Consider the following 21170-nt stretch of genomic DNA (forward strand, 5'->3'; position numbering starts at 1 on the left):
GAAAGTGTACTTTGGTGGTGCGTAAGTCATATACACAGCTGTGACTGACAAACTGTATAAACTCTTGTGGTTAGCAATAGCCATATTCTGTTCTTCAGACAACTACTAGTGTATTAGGGGAATACTCATTCCAGTATTGTGGTGGTGGTAATTGCCAGGAGTATGTATCAAATTACTGTTAACTAGGACAGATTTTTCACTTCTGTGTACCTTAAATGGGACTTCTGTGTACTATTGATTGAAAAAAAGGGATAGCTTTACTTTGAGGTTTTGATATATTAACTATGACTCCCATATCTTGCTCTCAGCTACATGGGAGTAATGACATAAATGGTGAGGATACAGGTATTTGAGATAGTGTGAACTATCAGCATTACCTTTTCTGTAAGGGAATTTGGCAGCAAGTAGGTTACTGATTCAATCTCTCTCAAGAATGGACTCAATGAACAAGGAGTTCCTGAGCAACTGAAAATATAAGTGAACATATTGGCCTTATCTTCAAGCTATAAATGTCTAGTTGATTTCCACAGGAAGTATAAACACATTAACAAATTTTTAAGACTAAAAGTCAAAAAGCAGTTTATAATCAGCATTCAGCAGATAAGGCTGAGATTTCTGCCTGGCATCTACCTCTTTTAAGTATTTCCAGACATCTTGAAGCCAGCCCCAGATATATAACTATTTGTGGTTCAGGAGTCTGCTTTTGGTGGGGAGGGGAGATGGATTTTTGTCTGTGACCATATTACACTGTTAATGTGTTTTCCCAGCCAAGGAAAGGCCCTACCATTCCATACAGTTTTGGTCCTTGTGTCGTGGCAGTGCTTTACAGTTAAATCAGGAAAATGTGAGAAGAGCGTGAAATCCCTTACCCAGAGAAGGAGCTTCCTACCTGTACACCAGCCACAGATTTTCCTCCACACTCTCTCTGTGCCTGACCTCCAGGCACAGATGGCTCAGCTTCCCGAATTTGGACAAGACAGCTTGCTGAATGTGTTTATAGGTCATTTGAGCCAGACTATCAACAAATTAGTTGCAAGTGAAATAAGACCTAGGTTTATTTTCAGTATCTGACCAGGTGTATCCTAATCAATCTCCCATCATCTTTTAGACAGCAGGAAGAGATTGAGTTGCTTTTCTGTAAATGATTATTGACTTTATGCTCATATATATGTATATTGAGAAAAAGATATATTACAAGCTGCAACAAGTTCTTATCTATTAGGAGTACTTGCATTTTGACAGAAAGGTCCTGAAGTTGTTCAGAGGATGCATTTGACTGACAAGAGCATGTTTATCTTCTTTAATTCAGTGTGCCACTGTAAAGTTTAAACTTCCTAATTTTGATGCCTTAGGTTTTAACTTTTATATTTTTCAAATCCTGTACTACTTAGTATGTAACTCTGAAACTTAATATAGCCTGTTAGCTACTGTTCTCTCATGCTGGTTAGACATAACAAACCCTCTCTGGGCCTGAACTCAAGGACACCTTGTTGTCCCAGGCCCCAAAATATGTAAACTAAGGCCTCTGACAGGGGGAGCAAACTTGGGGTAATTACATCTTTGCTTGAAAATATAATTGGAGAATTAACTCTGATATGCAAATGGACCAAACTTATAAAAGTGTGAAAAACCCGTGACCCAGTGTCCATCTTGGGTGGAACCCCTCAGAAGTTTTTGACTCCCAAGGTGTACTTTTGAAGGCCATTCAAATAAATACCCACTTTATTCTTTTAATCTTGTGTAGCCTGTTTTCACGTAGCCACTTCAAGGCATCATTTGGAGGGGAAGTGACTGGATATTGGCAATAATCTGCTATCCATAAGAAAAATCCTTCTCAAACATAACGCCTAACACAATTTCTATTGCTATTCACATTCCTGTACCTTCTTAGTGGCTAGTCTAGGAGTCTTTGCTTGGTGAAAAATCCAATAAGAGATTCTAACTGTCCTAGTACATTCATTCCTTACTGACACTTTTGGGTTCTTACATGTACAGGATTTTCTGCCAAAAATGAGAGGTTTCTGTCAGTGAATGTATAAACTACCTCAATTCTTTCTTGAAAATGAATCTGCAGTAAAATTCCTTCCCAGGCTCTTAATGAAACTGGTTATTCTCTATATAACTTGAAAGGTGACAATTACAATTTTTTTATTGGTGCTTGGGAGTGGGATTCCTTTCTCCTGATTTTTCAATTTTTTTTCTCAATGCAAGAATACTGCTGTGTTTTATAAAGACTGTTTTATTGGACTAAGGATATGAATATTAAAATAATAACCATCTTGCATTACCTGTTGAATTTCATCTCATTTGGCTAGTGATGTGCACAACCTGTGGAGGATGTGTCTGCTTTGCTTACCTTATCTCTGAACTTTTGATTAGAAAGACTTAACACCATATCAGTTGCAAACACATGGGTCCACACGATTCCATATAATCCAAAATAGCCTGATACTATGCAGTAAAAATTAAGACTGGAAAATAAGGCAGAGTACAGAATTCTGGAGATAAGGATAATCGTAACGAGGAGAGCTATCTTTGCTCTGGGTCGCACCAAAACTCATCAGTGTATGTGAGCTCATTTCTGTGAACTTGGTGAGGAAGTATTGAAGCACTTTTGAGTAGGTGTCAGTTTGGCAAAGTGTTTCCATGTAAGTAAAATATTGAAGTGCAGGCCACAAGTTTTAGAATGACGGAGATTTGCATTAACAGGCAAGAGATTTACATAGAACTGAAAACATACTACATTTTATGGGTTTTATCACTGTAAGGCACATCTGTCAGGTGAATTAGTATACTCTGAAACTGCCAGGTGATCTCCCTGGAGAGTCTGTTTTTGTGATAAATACAGCAAAGTTAGCAGTATGGTGTGTTTTGTTTCTGCATCTCTGAAGGACAGCTGTGGTCAGTGGTGTTGCATGACAGGAACAGCTGTGGCAAAGGCCTGACTGACTCATTTGGGAAACTGGGCTTTCGTGCAAGCCAGGTGAAGGCACCAGAGTAGATTCTTACCAATGTTTTTTAAGGTTCTGCATTTTTTACTCCAAGACAGATTTATTTGACTTTGCCCTCAGCAGTAGAAATACATAAGGCAGAAAATTTAAAAGAAAAACAGAAAAACAATTTAAAATGTGGAAGAACCGTACATGAAAAATACTACTGACAAAATCTGATGCACTTCTAGGAAGTTTTGTGGTGATGTGTTTCAAGTTTGTCTATAGGGAAAAGAGAATTTTCTGGGGTTTATTTACAGAGGATAATTGACCTATTTAAGTCTTTGTCTATGTGAGATGGACAATATGAGTAGTATGCACCAGCTGAGGTAGTGGATTTTTAGAGTGGTACCTAGTCAACTTCGATTTTAAAATTCTTCACACCTAAGTGATGGAATAGTATTCTTTCAGGAAGACAGTATCAATAATATTGACTGAGTCTTCATCGTTTTCATTCTGAAACCCTATGCCTTACTCAGATAATATCTTTTTCATTTAGGTTCAGTAGAATGTCCCTGTAAGAAAAATTAATGGTTGGTCTATAACAGGAAAGTTTCTGTGCCTCATCTTTGTTTCCTTTCTAAACTACCTTCCAACTTCAACAAATATTTCTATAAGAAGAGTGTGGAGTGTGTTGTTTCATTATTATGATCTCTCATCTTAAATCTCCTCTGGTAACTACTGACAAATGGTTCACAGTAACATTTCTAGTGACTTGCTGCTCACTAGTTTAAAGCAATATAATGCATACAGACATTGTTGTGGGCTGGATATCACACACTTTTTGCATGACCCTGCAAAAAAAGTCTGTTGGAGGTGTTGAGATTTGGCCAATATTGCTGTATTTCTTATCAAAAAATTGAGGTTGTACTTCCTTCTTCCTTGTGCCTTTTCACAAATAAACAGAAGCTTTTGTATTTCCCTTCTACTTCAATTAGTTCTTACGTTGCTATCTATACAGTAACCAGAATCAGTAAGGTCATATGGTGCTGCTGCTTTAAAATATGTAAGTCTCAATAAGCAGTAATTTTGTTTTACCCAAGAACATAGCTTGGGTAAAAAATGTGGAAATGTTTTCAGTATTAATTTCTAAGTGAGGTAATCACATGAGAATCTGGTGCATCCTCGCTGTTACTTTACTACTATTTACTGAAGCATGGTACAATTTACTAGGCACTGTGATTGTTCTTCACATAAAGGCTTTGAATCTTTAGGGCATCAGGCTTGTGTCCTTCTGATAAAAGTTAATCCTTATTAGACCCATATGTAACTATAGGGATCAGTTGTTTAAGACTTCTAACATGGTATTTTTGGTATCTTTTCATAAAGGTGATCAGTTTCTTCCCTTCAGCTCACAGTTGTTGGAACTATGCTGTCACATGATGGCTTTTCATGTTCAGTGCCCTCCTTCCCCACTACCACCTCAACAAATATCTTGCATAAAATTTTTACTTTTTGTCAAAGGCCTAAATTTATTCTAGTTCAGTTCCACTGTCTGCCTCTTACCCGTTCTTGTCTTGTCTTTCTTCCCCTCCCTTTCAGAGGATAAAGTATGGACAACTGTGTACCATGATCTGCAAATGCAGACTTCTGTGGGAGGCAACAGCGTGGAGAAGTTATCTGTGCTGCAGCTCAACTACAGTGCAACAATGGATCAGATTTCTGCCATTACCAGTAGTGCTGAATACTGTGAGCAGTTTATCTCCTATTCTTGCAAGATGTCCCGGCTGCTGAATACACCAGGTAGGCTGAGAATGGGATAGCCATTAAATACAGTGTTAAGAAACTTTATCTCAACAATTTAACAGGTATTGCTGTTAGATAAGTCCATTCATTGAAAGTACTTTTTTGTTCTCCTTTGCTAAAGTTGACAAAGAGAATGAAAATGCAGAAGACATTTTCTTAGGAAAATTTGCCTGCTTGCTTACTACTACAGTGATTTTTATTGCACCACGTTTGTGTGTTCTTCTCTCAGATCTGTTGCTCCTTATAGCAGGTGGCATTTGGTAAACACAGTAGCTTTTAAAGTTTAATCAATAGAGGCATTGAAAAATTGCTTTGAACTTTATCCTGTTTTTCTGGTTGTCAGTTTTCACATGCTACAGTCAGCAAGGGCACTGGCTGAATGAATGTTGGAATTTTTCCACTAACACTTTTGATACAGTTTCTTAAATGCAGAGTATTTGTGGGTAATCAGATGCCTTATACATTGTAGAGAATGGCATGGTCAGTAACGCAATTGTGTGAGAAAGTATATGCTATTACCTACAAGCAGATCCATTTTAAGATCCTTCTTTTGCTGTGTAGTTTTACTGGAAGAGAAGAGACCCTTTCTGTATGTGCCTCCTCAACAATTACCAGTAAACGACAAAGACAAAAGAATTAGTTGTTCCAGAATTAGCACACAAAGAAGGAATTTTGTTTTAAAAGCTCTATTAACATCCAACAAGTACTTTATATGTGCCCTAATTGTGTATGATAGATTTTGATATTAAATAAATCTTAATGGTACTTAAGGAAGACTGGTTTATACATGGAAACATATTTTCGTGATTGTGAACTGAGTGCATTGTGATAAGAGCAACTCAGATGCATTTCAAATTAGTTTAATGGCTTCATGCTTACAGTATTATACTTTAGGTTGCTTTTCCTCATAAAATTTTTTTGTATGTTTTCTTATGGTGCTATAGATAAGGATTCATTTGGAACGCATGTGTATCTTATTCCTATTTCCATAAGCATTCCATTAGTTAATAGACACTGCAATGCTTGTTACTCCTCTCCATCCTCCCTGCTGTTTTTTAACTAATTCTAATGCATGGTTTGTCTCTGTTGCTGTTATTTTGCTTAATTTAGAGTAGCACAGTGACTCTGCAATGTGGAAAATGATTTGTTCCTTCCTGGGCCTTAATATATAGGATCCCGAATCATGTTCATAACTAGAAGTGTTCTGATTGGATTCTGCTGATGGATACAAGCTCCTTGCTTGCATATGCTTCAGAAAGGTTGTATATGAATGTAGCTTTGGCAGGTGTTTAGAAGGCAAATTTATTTGGTAATAGAGCTGGAGATACTGTGCTTAAAAAGTTCACAGTTTGCAAAGAATACCATGTTAGATTCTTCTTCTTGATATGTACAAGACTATTATTTCAGGACCTATTTGTACTTGTTAGTGTATGTTTATATTATAATAAAATAAATATATACTGTAATTGCAGGTGTTTGCCCTAGCTTCTAGATTTAAAGGACAATTAAGCAGCACACAAAATACTAACTTGCTGATTGTTTTTTCTAAGAAACAAGCAGTTCCAGATATTTGCCGGAATATTCTTAGAAAATTTTGAGCATACTTTGCAAGTATCTCCTTCTTCATGTTTTCACCTTTTACATAGAAAAATAATTTCTCTTAGAAATTTTTGTAAGCCCTTTTTTTGGTCTGGAAAGTGAGTTTCCACAGATGTTCTATAATGTAGGGGTGGTTTTCCTTTTAAGTGAGAGAAAGAAGCAACAATGGTTATTTTAACCTAGACAGTAACAAAAAATCACTCTGCAGTGTTTGCACAACACCTGTAAGGGTTTGTACACATAGAACCACAGTGATTTGTGTGTTAGTGGGAAAGAGGGTGATCCATTTTCTTTCTGTGTGTTCTTGGCTTCAGTGTATGGTTTCTAAACTAAGGAACTAATTTTTCATACCTTTCTCTGTTTTGGAGGATTGCCATATTTGCTGAATATATTATGCCACCCTATTCATCTCACAGCACAGCTCAAAGCACTCTTGTGGCATCTTCTACCACTTTGTATATAAATCATTACAGAATGGTTCCCACACAAAGAAATGAAAAAAAAAAAAGAGGTTTTTTATTCCTGAGGAAGTGAGCACCTGGTGGTATTGCAGCCCATAGTAAAACCTCCATTAGCTTCACAGGATCAGGACAGCATTTGTGGCCTTGACCTTAGGTACTTTTCTAGGCTGGGACTTTTTCTCATACCCCTTTCAGATGTTTAAATAACCACTTAGGATAGAAAGGTCCTTTTGTTTTAAAGTGCATCAAAGAGAACTGAGAACACACAGAAGATAGTTAAGCAATTCAACTTTTTTGCTTTTTTTTTCTCTTGGGAATCCTGTCTCTTTACAACATTGTTCCTTCTCAGGAAGAAATCACTCAGTTAACATATTTTAAAAAATCAGGACTCAAGTTGTTTATTGATCTATTAATGACATGTAGTTAACTAGCGAATAGTGGAATATAGCTTTTGCTGCTTATAGTTGTGAGTTTCCTGACAAGGCAGAGATAGATACAATTCCACTGATTCTTCTGCTAATAGCTTAAATAATGCTTTTGGTATGAAACAGAAACTACATCAAAATTCTGTGTTTGAGGAAAGCCTTCACATTAACAAACCTGTTTTGTTGTGGGGGGTTTTTTTTGGCTGCAGGCATAGCACTCAAAGAATTCTCATTGTCATGTGATTTCAGAGGGATATATGAAACTTTGTACAAACTAAGCATTCTTATTCTTCTGTTATGAGTTGTAGACTTTAACAGTTTATTGCTTCATATTCATGTCTTTTTTTTTTTAATAATGGGCTTTCATCCAAGCAAAATAACGTGTACATCCCAGCAAACAGTTTAAAATCATTGCTGACAATAGGGATTGGGAATGATTTTACAGATAATAATGCCCCTGACTTCTACTTAGTCTGAGGGAAGATAGCAATAAGAAGTTTCATTTAAATTAAGTCATAAGTGACTTCTGAAAACATACTTGAAAAATAAAAAGCTCAAAAGGCTATAGGATAATTCACATTTGAAGATACTGCAGAAGGTCATCTGGTTCAATTTCCTGCTCAAACCTGAATGAACAGTCCTTGTCTAGTAATCAGCAAAGAATATCTGGAAATGCAATTTTCTGTCTTTACTGGTTTGGCTTTGGGGTTTTTTTTTAGTTTGTTTTGAACTTGCAGCCCAATATGTTATAAATTATGTTTAAACCTAGGTGTCTGTTTCAAAGGCTTAACTAAAGATTATTTGAAAAACAAAATTAGTCAAGATAGTTTGGTGACTTTCTTAGGAAAGTGCAAAACCAGACACCTTTGCTGAAAATACACCATGTTATCACAAAAAACAGTAAAACTATGTGTACACTGTAAATCTCTGAGGAAACTGTTTTCAAGCAGGGATCTTGCAGTGGTTGCAGTTGTCTCACAGCCTTTATGGTCCTGACTTTGATACAGATTTGCTCAGATTGTAGAATTTTTTTTAAATCAGTGTGAGATTGATGTTTCTTATTGTCTATTTAGATATGGAGTTTTTTATGATAGTAATTACTTTTTGAATATGCAGTTATCATCATGATAGAGGCTTATTCTTGGCAATTCAAGTAACTATGGCAGTTAATGAATGAAATAGTAAACCCATATTATTATTATGGGTTTTATTATTATTATTATTATTATTGATCATAATTGCAGTATAATAACAATGTACATATATATGTAAATTTGGAAAAAAAAACCAACAGATTTTTGGGTTTGTTTTTCTCTTTTACAATTACATTTCTCATATCCTCTTTTCTGCTTGTTTCCTTGGAAACTTCCATTTTGAGAGAATAATAATATGTTTAGTACTGAGGACACGCAGAAAGTTGTCTGTTTTCTGGGTTCTCAGTGCCCATATGCTTTCCAGTTGATATGGGAGATGATAGGACACTTGCCTTTTTTGCAAACAGGAACTTGGAGACAGAAGAAAGTTTTTTTGTGCCTGCCGGTTAACAGGCAGGAAAGAGGCAATGCAATGTATAGTATCAATTTTCCTTATAGGAAGAAGCTTCCCTTTGCTGTAAGAAACAATATTATCACAGAGAACAGTGATACAATATACTCATAGAATGCAAAATGTTAGTTAATAAAATTGTACATCTTCATCCACTCTTTTCATGAGATTTCCTAATAATACCCACTCATGACTTTCTTGGTATGAAATTTTCCATGGGCCACTGATCTTTGCCTAGAAAATGGGAGGGAACAGCATGGTTCTGCCATTCTGCCTTTTACCATGGGAAGGGAGAAGGGCTGCTGCATTCACAGTACCTGTGTCTGTCATGTCCCAGAGCTATAGGAACTGCAACAAATAATCAGAGAGTGGGAGCTAAAAGCATAGATACAGACAACAGAGCAAGATCTGTTGGTGTTGTGTTCCAATTTTTATTCCTATTCACTGTGCCTGGAGGCAGCATATGAAAAACATATAGCAGAGTTACTGCAATACATGAATTACTGTTTCAGACCTGTTTGTCTCGGGAGGAAATGAGACAACAGCTTCATGAATTAAGGAGCTAAACAGGTGAAATAGAAAACTTAATTTGATGTTTGGTTGTTTCAGTTGCAATAAAGCAATCATAACACCAGTAGGAAGTAAGATTTATGCATACACCGAGATAAAAACAAAGTTTAAAATTGCAATATGCTATTTTTCCTCAGTAGCCGTCCAAATCAGAACCTAATGAACTTATGAACTTTCCCATCGCTACCCATTAACTGATCTAGAGTGCTAGTTGCAGATATAATTCCTGCTTAACAAGAGTTTTTGAAAAGGAGTCTGAAGGTGGAATGGGATTTCTGCAGTACTACAGTGATGAATGGAAGTCTCTCCAAAACTTGTTCAGGCTTCATTATTCTATTTTCAATGTTCTTCCGGAAAACATGCCCCTCCTCAGCTGTCATGTATCTTGCCCAGCCTTAATAATATTGACTGACTGCTTCTTCTTAATGTTCTAAAAGAGCTGATTTCAACTTCTAGTGAGTTTTAAAGCACAAGGATAGCAAGAATAATAACCTTACTCCATTCTGATCTACATGCTCGTGTCCTAGAAGTGGAAACCATTAGCTTTTGGGGATTCCTTTGGTCATCATTATGTTGCCAAATAACAGAAGCAGAATATAATCTGTCCGTTAATGTTTCTCATGAAATACACATCAGTCTCTTAGGTAAATGCTAGACAGATAAATGGTTATCTTGAGCTCATTTTTTCCAGCCAGTTGTTAATATTCCCTTCTCTCGTCTTTGTTTTGCTCTGCACCTTTGCTTGTCTCTTTCCAATTTCTTCAAGTTTTTTTGATACTGTAACCACCGAGTCTCCTAATTTCACTTAATCTTCATCATTCCTTTAGCTGGTGAACTATTTCTGCTAATTTTCCAAGTTTTCATTGCTGTTGTGTAGGAATTAGTCTTAATCCAGTATGACTAAAGTGGAAAAGGGTACATGTTGCTTTGGTGTTTGTTAGAAATAGTAGTAGTTGATAAGAGCTTTGTTAATAAAAGAAATCCTCTATGGAAATAGTAACTGCAGTGCAGTGAGCTCTATTTCTTTTGCTATGCCTTTTTAAGGAAAAGTGATGCATATGAGTTTTAACTTTGCAGTTCTAGCAGAATGTTCTAAACCAATTGTTTCTCATACCATCTCTCTATGTGAATGTGAGCTACCTATTACGGGAAAAGATTCACTATTTTTATTTCTTAAAATAAAGTTAGAGCAAGGCAATAATTTCCCCATTTATTGTATCATGTTTTATAAAAGCTGTTTAAAACCATTCATGGTTAATGTTTTCACAGAAATAATCACAGCCATTGCTTCTTCACAAACCCAGGTCGTTCTGGGGAAAAGTTATCTTTCCTGGTGAATGACCAAAACAGATTAGTTTATTAATTTCTCGGACAAAATGAATCTGGGTGGTGTATCATTGCGTGTCTTGTCATTACTTTCTCCTAACCCATATCCTAAATGCATTTGCATTACCCTGAGTATATTTTTCCTAAGCAAATATGCAGTAAAAATATCCAGTGTTTCTTTCTTCACTACCATTCCTGAGATGAATGTGTCAGAAAGAACTGTATGAATAATCCAGCTATAATTTAACACAGTTAAAATGGCATTTTCCAGTGCATAAAACAGAGCTCCATTCCCTATTGTGTTATGATCTTCTCTTGGTCTTTTCTTCATTAATTGCCCTGTGTTTTGCCTCATAAGTTGACCAGGGTTCAACTATTATTGAAACATTGCCTGCCCTGTTTTCATGGATGAGGTAGTACTGTTTGATTTCTTGAGGCTGGGACTTTTACCCTTTATCTGGAGGTTAGAGTTAGGTTTTCCTACATTCTAACCTGACAGCCTGGGGCATTGAGCTATAATTTGTGTATTTGGAAAGTTTTCTATTTCTCAGGACCCTCTTTAAACAGTCATCAGTTAATGCTGGAACTGCTTTGTAAGAATTGTTTTTTGTTGTTAGTAAAGTTGCCAGATCCCACCCCTGATACTTTACAGGCTTTTCCTAGTGAGTTCAAATAAACCTCTGGAACACAGAAGAATGCATATGAACAGAATATGCAGCATGGATATGGTGTGATTATTAATATATGTGTGACTATTTGAGGTATGAACTGCCCCAGATACATCTTATTCCAGGAGTATGTTGGAGAATTTTTTTTACTGTACTTTTTTGTGTATTCATGTTTGATGTTATTTATCAAATCAGACTATTAAAATGTTTTTCAGGATTGTCTCTGAAATAGAGTGCCTGAAATATTTTCCCCTTTTCACCTTGTGAATGCATTTTCTCTACTTTCCCATGTTTTCTTTGTAATGTAACCCATTCTTTCCATGCATCCCCTCCAACGATTTCAGACTCCGTCTGAATATATTTTTGAATGATAAAAAAAATTTAATATTGCCTGGGTGTTTATGAGGACAGAGTTAGGGTTTACTAAAGGTTAAGGGGAGTATGCAAAAAGTACAACCTATTACAAAATCAGGTCCCCGTAGCATCATTGTCATTATAATTTGGGGGAGGAGAGTGCATTAACTCGAACTTTTGTGTCCGTATGTGCCTGTGGCACATGCCATAGGTACCTGCATATTTCTTTGTGGAGGTCTGAATCCATATAGGTGTTAATATAGAAGGAGATGACCTCCAGGTAGCGATCACTTCTTCTTAGAAGGAATAATTTCAACAATATCCTTTCCCGATACATCTTTTGAAATATTTTGTTATGTGAGATTACTCAATGTGAGAAGACAAAAAAGCTTAATTATCCTCTGGTTTTCCATAAGATATACACTTTACTGAAAAGACATATGAACAGTAAATTCTGTTTTCAAGAAATTTGTGTTGCCAGCAAAAATGATTCATGATCACTTCCTAAGGTTCTTAGGATAAGGAATGGTAAAAATACTTCGCTTGATTTATAGGATTTATTGATTTACAAAAAATCAATAACCATGTTTTCTGGAAAAGTGCATCTACAGATTTTCCAAAAAAGATGAAAAGATGCTTACCATTTCTACTGTTGGAAATTAAGCTTTGAATCTGGGCATTTGTTGTCCAGTGCAAGGATAAAGATGAAGCTGCTAACAAGATGCAAAAGATTGAAATGTAGTTCAGCTTTTCAGAAGCAGCAGCTAAAGATTTGGAAGCAGTTATCAATTTAGCTGCTGAACTATAATCAGTTTCAGAAAGCAGCAGCAAGTTAGTGCATTCTGCTGTCTCATTTACCACAGAAAGGACCTACTTAACTCATTTCCATTGGAAGTGTACCCAATACTGCTTTGCAGAAATTGCTGGAATGTTTTGGTAGTCAACATGGACCCCATAAAGCAAATATATGCTCCACAACTAAGAGTGGGGTTTCACCTGCAGCCTTTTAAGATCCTGTGCATTGACACGACAGCAACAATGATGTTTTGTTTAAACTACAGATGTGCAATTAGATACATGTTGCTTACAGGATAGATCTTACCAATTCATAAATTCAAGATGTATTTAAGATCTGTCAGGCTGTTTTTAAAATGATGTAGCACTTGTGTAGATTCATGGCTATAATGAGTTTATTGTATCAAGATTAAATTGCATTCACAAAAATATTTGTACTTTGGAACATTATGTATCATTTAACAGAATCTTTTCTCCCATCACCTTAAGAATTAGTAATCTGCTTTCTGCTAGCATTGGCCCATCTCAAAATTGCTTTTAACATTTTTTCTCTTTTCACTACCCATTCCTCTTTGATATTTTCTTCTGTCTCTACCTCTGATATTTGTAACATGATCTGATTTCATATATTCTTTTGTAAAATCTTAATAGTATTTACAGTAATGTTGCTGTCGAATGACACAGGAGTAAGAGATTAAGGCTTCTTTTCTTTTTAATCGTCTCTTCCCTATGGCATGGAGTGTGTTTTTATCATTTTGGGGCTTTTTACAAAGAACTGTGTCAAGTAGCAAGAATGTTTGGAAGAGATACTGAACCAATTTCATTTTTGGAAACCTGAAACTGCAAACAGGACAAAAAAAATTGTCAGACATAAAATTCATCTGTAATGATGCTCTGTGTCCCGATGCCAATTTTTTCACCCACAGATGTAAAAAAACCAAAATCTCCAAATGTTAGGGATTTTTGGTTTGTTTGGATTTTGTTTTGTTTGTTTAAAATTTTTTGAGCAAAGTGTCTTGGAATGTAGCAGTACTGAGGAATTGAGAGGATTTCTGGCCACAACTTAGTGCTCAATGCAGATCAACATTTACCATACTAAGCAGCGAGCAAACTACTCTCACTGAGCCAAAACATCTTGACCCTTGCTCTGGTTAATACTGGACCTTGATTTGTGGCCTGATTGCAAACTCTATTGTTCACAATCAAGTTCTAGTACAAGAAATCTGTAACACCAGGAAGATTTTGTGAATGCAGAAATAGTTAAAAAAGGATAATGAGTGGTAACTGAATCTGCCAAATGCCATATTATAATTTTCTTCTAATAAAATTCAGGTTTTACCCACAGAACCTCTTCCTAACATACACTTGGCTCATTTTCAAGGTGGAGCAACTGAATATACCCCTATATTTCAATGAAAAGTACATAGGTAGTTGAGCCAGGTTTGCATGCAGCATCCCAATGTCAATGTCTACTTTTCTTTGGACTCACATGCACGTTTTGCATTGTACAGTAGGATCTGGACAAAAGAAAGGTAATCCAGTTGCCCATTATGTCAAATCACTTGGCATCCTCTGTGGGCTGTGTTTTGTATCCTGTATGGATTCCAGTGAGCACAAGAAAAATAATCAGCAGATCCAATGTTTATAGTATTACTGTTGACAAGATTTAACTTTATTCAAGTGTATTATAGTGCGACTATATGAACAAATGCTCAGAGAAAGAGAAAAAATTTTGATTGTTTTTTTGAAAATCATGCTATCTTCAGTAATCCTTTCATTAATACCTATTCATCAAGAATTCACTGTCTATATTTTATGAACAAACACACAAAAAAATTCCTCTCATTTCAGTGTATTAAAGGATCATTTTTCTCTGTCTCTCAAACTTTGTAATCCTTGTTAGGAGTTATGACTGAGGGATGATAATAGAATAGCTTCTCATCTTTGTCAATGGCTGAAAAATAGAAATGTTTTCTTGCTGAAAAAATCATGAATCAATAAGTTGAGCAGGATTAAAACAAATTTTAAAATTATTTCTCTCCTACTTCAGGATATTCGTTGAGATTTCTCTCAGATTAATTACACTGCAACACTTATGAAGCAACATGCACCTTCCTGAAATCCTATCTCCTGTATTAAGAATGATTATTAACAACATTTCAATAGAGTAGGGTGGTGAGCATCTTCTTACTGCTATTTTGCTCTCAGTGCCTCTGTATTTCATAAGTAAAGTTAGTGGCATCTTCAAGTTCTCATTTGTCATGTTTATAAGTCTCCCTGCTCTCTTGTTAAATTTAAAAAGTGTTTTGATTCACAAAATAATTTGATTTCAAATAAAAGGAATTCTCAAATATCAGGCATATGGCACTAGGTTTGAACTCAGGGAGAGTAACACTGAGGGCAGGGAACATTTGCATTGCTTCTCAGAGCCTTGTTCTCCAAATACAGCCTGGATATGCCTTGAGTAACCTGAATACCCCTTTTCCTGTCTGTCTGGATATCCTTCCAAGGCAAATGGATGGGCATTGGTAGAGAGGGAGGCATAACAGTTATTATAGATTCCCTGATAGGAATTAGAGAAGGACCAAAGTGGCAAAGCGCTCCAGAAAGTACCCTTCCTTTGCAGTCAGGGCTCCTGGGACTTGCATGCCCTGCAATGAGTACTGGGGGAGGACAGTAGGAGCTCTTCGCTCTATTCAGCACTGCTGAAGGGTAGAACAAGCCCTCTCTAAAGCCACAGAAGATTTCTTTGCATTTTTGCAACAGGTTTGGCAGATAGAAAATGGCAGACATGAGTGCATTCTCTCTCTCATATGCACGTGGCTTAACATGATTCTTGGAGGAAGAATATATTTCACTTTGCAGAAGTTTTTATTAAATCCCTTGCAATCCGGCAAACTAAAGGAATAGCATGTTGCAAGTCACAGAACATCTTGAGACTGTATTCCTGCCAGTCCTATCCAAGACAGCAAGTAATAGCTTGCTTAGATCTGTATCAAAGAGCAAAATCTGTAATTAATAAGTTTCATGAATACAGTTGAAGGGGAGTTACAGCAAGCAACTTTTTTCTGTCTTCTCTATCTCTCTGGCTTTAAAATAATCCACTTTAGGGGATTATTCATTATTTAAAGAGAAATGTAAGAAATGGTAATGACTGGGATTACTGTAATTCTAGAAAAAGTAGGGCTCTGTTCTGTTGTGTATTTTTTTATACAAAAATAGTGTGACAAAATTATGAAAATAATATATCAAACTTGGCATTGCCAACGATTGCCAGAGGGGATACCTAAGCCTGCACATGTCTGTGCATAGGGCTACAGTAATATACAATAATTGGCCAGAGTCTATGATTAATATTTTCATAATAAATTTGGAATCTTCCAATATTCCTCCTATATTGATGAAGAAACTTGTAATATCTGTAATTTTCTATAGTAAAAAACATAACCTACAACAAAAAGGTGTCACATTTAAATGCAGATTACAGTCCTGGGATTATCAACACGACAATGTACTGTTTATTTCTGATGATTGAGTTTTACTGAAATATAGATATTTACACAAATAGATCATTTTAACATTGAAGGGAAATGATTTTTCTGTTGGCATATTGTGTGGTGTTCTTTCTATAAATTTAAACTAATAAATTTATTTCATGTTTTATCCCTCATAGCTTGGTACTCTATTTTACTCATACACTTTACTATTATTAGGACTTTCAAAGAATTTAGAATGCTATTTCTTTTATATGTCTATTTTTGTAGTAAAACTTGTTCAAATATTTCTAAGAGTTATGACTTCTTCAAAACAGGCATTTCAGAAGGTCAGGAAGATTCAAAATATTCACAATAAACAGTCTAAATTTTCAACTCTAGTTGAGCATTTTAATAGGAACTTTGTAAAGAAAAAATTAAAAACTATAGCTTCTGCAAAGTAAAAATTGTATAGCTTCAATACTAAGGAAAACAATTGTTTTAATTAATTTTTACCTGTTTATGTTTCCTGCTTTGTTTCTTTCATTCTCTTTTGCATCCTTTCTTTCATGCTTTGGTTTCCTTTTTTCTTCCTCTCATTCCTAGGCTTATTGCTTCCACTGATCGTTTTTTCAACCTATGAAAAATTGTTTTGAGTTGCTGCTTCTTTCTATCTGTTTATGTTACTCTCTTTCAAATAGTTTTCAGACTCTTCTATAGAAGATGGGCAAGGGTTTATAGGATGTTGGGGCCAGTGAAAGAGGATCACAGTTTAGCAGGTGGAGATATAGAAATTATATATCGGTGGTGCTGTAGAGAGATTGTGGAATTTAAAAGCTGCTTGGAAAGAAGGAAACAGTGCAATTTTTAGGAGATGATGGAGAATCCAAGCCACTGTGTATAAAGTGGATGAAAGGTTTATGGAAGCCAATGAAAATATACTGAGGGGATCATTGTTGACCCTTATTTCTTTGTTCTCAAATTGGAGCTATTTTAATTGAAACTATTGTGCTAATATTAGCTTGTCTTGGGGAAATTAAAATATGAGTGCCGTGGAAGGACTGTAGAAAGTGTGGAGGTGGTGCAGAATAATAAAAATGTGGAATATTAAAAATGGTTGAATAGCTTTATGCAGTTGGAAAAATTTGACAGTACTGCAAATTTCTAAGTTGAATAAAGTCACATCTAGTGTAACTTCCTCGAGGTCAGTAGAATAATGAAAATTCAATTTGCCACACAAGCTGTTTTCAGGTTCTGAATGACTTTAATGAGATTTCCTGTGTTTTAAAAATGAAGCCTTTCGAAAATATAGAGCAAGTTGTAGGTCAAAAAATAACAAAATGGCTTTGAGTGTCTGGACATGTCCTGGACTGTTAGGCAAAATATAGCTGCTTTTGCTTTCATTCAAAAGCATTTTCAAATTATGTGCTTTCCAGTTTCACCAAAACGTCACAGGATTTCTATGGTACATTAAATACACATTGGCTTTGATGAACATAGAACTTGTAGAAATATGTCCTAATCTAAAGTGGCTTTGAAATTGAACTAGCCCCTTAAATAGTTATCAACTCTTGAATTCTGGTTTTGGGATGCACTGAAAAATCTCTTCATAAGCTCTTGAGGTCAGTACACTTTTCACTCTCTGATATGAAATTATCTAAATAAAAGTTTAAAAGGAAGCACAGTCCAAGAAGTTACTTTCCAAGAGTCTCCTCACAGGTTTCAACCAAGTACATTTGATCAAGTATTAACTCTAATTTAAATATGTGTTCCAAATTAATTCAAAACCTGTGAATGAAGAGAATAAAGCAGCTGGAAGGTTAGCAATACAATTGGTTTTATTAATTGAAAACTATCATGTATAGAAAATTTTGAAAATATTGCAATTCAGAGTTCTACAATCAGGTCTGACTGCTTTGGATCCTGTGCAAAACAGTAGTGCTTGAAAAGTATTTTTACTGTGTGCCTGCTCAGCTATCAAGATGAATTGAAAGTCTCAGGCTACTTTGTCCTGGTCACATGCTGAATGTAATGTAATCACCCGGCACCTATCAAATGGCCAGCAGTCTCCTACAACAGCTGATACAGGGTTGTGTGAGCAATTTATTTTTGCTTGGCTGAATGCTGGGGAGAATAAGAAAAAAAGAACAAATATTTTTTAAAATCTAGTTTTAAAAGATCAGCTTCTTCAGGTCAAGTTATTATATGTTTCACATTTTACAACTAAGCAATATAGATTAATAACTGTATTATTTTTTTGAAAATATAAAACAATAATTCAGTTTTTATGGGTTCTTTTTGTCCTTCAGTTGTTTTTGGTCTTAACGTTGTGCTGAGTTTGACAATGAACAGTTTCTTTAGCTAAAAGCCATGTTTTGAGAAAAGAAAGACGTTTTGACACCAAAATTGTCAGACTTGTGCTGAGTTAGTGCATTTGCAAAGTTTCTACTTGATTTTTATTTATTTGTAAGATGGACAACATTTATCAGAATTATTAAAGAATCTAGCAATTTTTATTGTCATTTATTTTTATCAAGTTAATTGCCAGGTGAAATTACTACAGTTATATTTTATTATATGATTTATACAGGATATTTTTGTCAATAAGACATACAGAATTGTACCACATTTCAGAGGAAAATGATTTCCAGTATTGTACAAGCACAGCCATCCTCATCCTGCAGTCATCCAGAAATATCACTGTCATTTGATAACTTTCTGGCTTTTTACACTAAGTAAAAAAGTACAGAGTTTGTTTATTTGCCAATTAATTGTCTTTTCATCAAGTTTAATGGGAACTTGATTGACTTTTAAGGGCCAGGGACTAAATTTTGCTTGCAACTTATTTTTCAAATTTGGAAATTGAAGTGATTTCATATCCTAATATATGTAATAGGGATGAGAGGAAATCTGTTATTTTGCTTGCTCTGATATTTGGTGAGTTTAGAAGAATATTTCTATAAACAAGAGGTAATATATTTCAATCTGGTCAGTACAATATTAAATGTATGGTAGTCAAAAAGATTCTTTCACATTACAGATATTTCACTATTTGTGTTATAGTGTTTTACCTTCCAATTTATTTTATAGTATATTTCTAGTTTATTGTTTGAATTTGCTGCTGGCCCAGAGCCACAGGTCATCATACTTTGCCTGGAAAATGTTTTTTAAACAGTATTAAACATGGAGATTTACATCAGGAATGACTCTACATATAGCTAATTCCTCCATTCTGTCAGCTGTAAATAAGAACTCATATCAGGAAGGTTGTAATTTATGTTAATGATAGTGTGAAAAGCATTGGTATGATGGTCTTTACATGGGTTCATGCAAATGGTTGATTGCTACTGAAGTGTGCATTAACATAAAGCACATCTTCAGGTAATTTATGGGAAAATTACAAGATATGAGATACTAAGTGAAGCAATGATCAGTGAGCAATATCACTGCCTCAGATCAGTACACGTTGGCAGAATGGTGTTCATCATTTCTTTGGAAGAGAAAAAGGCATGCTGTACAAAAAGAAAAATCGTGATATACATGACAGTGCTTAGAGATATAATTATGCTTTCAATAAGCACTGCAAATTTGGGGAATTATGTTTTTATGGTGGATTCAAAAAAATATCAGTTAAGGGATTGAAACCAAGAATAAAAAATATGATGGGGAAATGTAAATATTCATAAAATCACAGTACCACAAAAGGGTTGGAAGGGACCTCTGGAGGTCACCTGGTCCTAACCACCTGCTCAGGTAAGGAACTAGTTGCCCGGGGCGATTTCTAGGTAGCTTTTTGGAAGTCTCCAACATGGGAGACTCCCCAGCCTCCCTGGGCAACCTGTGCCAGTGCTCAGTCATGCACACAATGAAACAGAATTTCATTCAACAGATGTTGAGGGCGAATGTCCTGTTTCAGTGTGTCCCCATTGCCTCTGGTCCTGTGCCACTACTGGAAACTACTGTGGCGCTACTGGAAAGAGCCTGGGTCTCTCTTCTTTGTGCCTTCCCTTCAGGGACTTACATATGTTGAAATGTATTCCTTAAACGACCAAGGGCATATCCCACGGCATAAAGCATCATGCCTAAAGACTGTGGGGTAGAGGAAGAAAATGTGGGGTGTGCCATCCAAGTTAACAGTTGCTTGGAAAGTGGCTGGGCATCGGTCTGCTTGGAAGGGATCAGGAGTGATTTCCTTTGCATTCTTGTTTTCTTTCTCTTTTCCTTCACTAAGCATAGCCTTTACCTGCCCAGAAGGTGTTTATCATCAGAAGACTGATTTGTCTGATTTTTTATTCACACAAATACTGAATTATTGGAGATGGGAAATAGCAGTTGGTCAAAACCAAACACACAGCTGATGAATATATGTAGAGCAACAGCCACAACTGCAGCAGAGCGTTACCCAGAAAATAATTAGAAATTAATGATCAACCCCATAACCCTACTAAACATAATATTCTCAATTAATTTTCATTTTTAGTAACTTGCTAATGCCATCATTATGAATTTTGAAAAAAAATTATCTTCAGATGAACCATAGGCTTTAATTAAACACATACAGTAGAATTTCAGTTCTTCTGTCGTCATAATTAGAGATTGCGTTTCCCTTTTCCATATGGGCAATTCAGTAAGTAAATCTGTCTTAAAACAATTATAGATTAAATTTGCAGAATTGTTTAGTTTTCCATATTGTGAGGACATAGAAGATTATGGCAAGGGCTTTCTGGTTTAGGATAGATTTATTTTTTTGATCTCAAGACCAAGCAAGTTAGCTTGTTGCTTCTGTTTTCAGCCTAATTTTAAAAATCTGCCAATCATGAAACAGATATTTTTGTCCCATTTGCACATGTTCAAAAATTAACTGAATATTTTGTTAGTTCTCAGATCAATATTTTTGCAGCTTTTCCATTTAGATTCCTTATGGTAATACTGTATTTCTTTAATTCTTCTTAAATACATTATATTGAAAAATGGATTTTTTAATTACTTTGTTTGGTTGATCATGAGAATAAAATATCTGAGGGAGAAAAATTCTGTGAGAATACCTGAATTTCAGCTTTTCAATTACTTAATTACCTGCATTCTGTGGGAAGACTGAAGGTCTCTCCATACTGATGGTGAAAACAGTACCACACCTTTATGTAACATCTTTAATTGATTTCACTCAGAAGACACTAAGTTTATGGTAGCACAACATGCAGCTTGGGGGGGGGGGGGG

General features: G+C 35.5%; 1 protein-coding gene across 1 annotated transcript in view; it reads left to right on the plus strand.

Annotated features, from left to right (window-relative positions):
• The window catches only part of CNTNAP2 (contactin associated protein-like 2), a 1035043-nt gene that overhangs the window by 726375 nt on the left and 287498 nt on the right, over nt 1–21170 (plus strand). The window contains exon 13 of the mRNA XM_008633839.2: nt 4533–4733. Coding sequence (XP_008632061.1) covers nt 4533–4733 — 201 coding nt within the window. The remainder of the gene's footprint in view (nt 1–4532; nt 4734–21170) is intronic.

This window comes from Corvus brachyrhynchos, unplaced genomic scaffold (assembly GCF_000691975.1).
Source record: "Corvus brachyrhynchos isolate BGI_N302 unplaced genomic scaffold, ASM69197v1 scaffold94, whole genome shotgun sequence".
NCBI classification, from domain to species: domain Eukaryota; kingdom Metazoa; phylum Chordata; class Aves; order Passeriformes; family Corvidae; genus Corvus; species Corvus brachyrhynchos.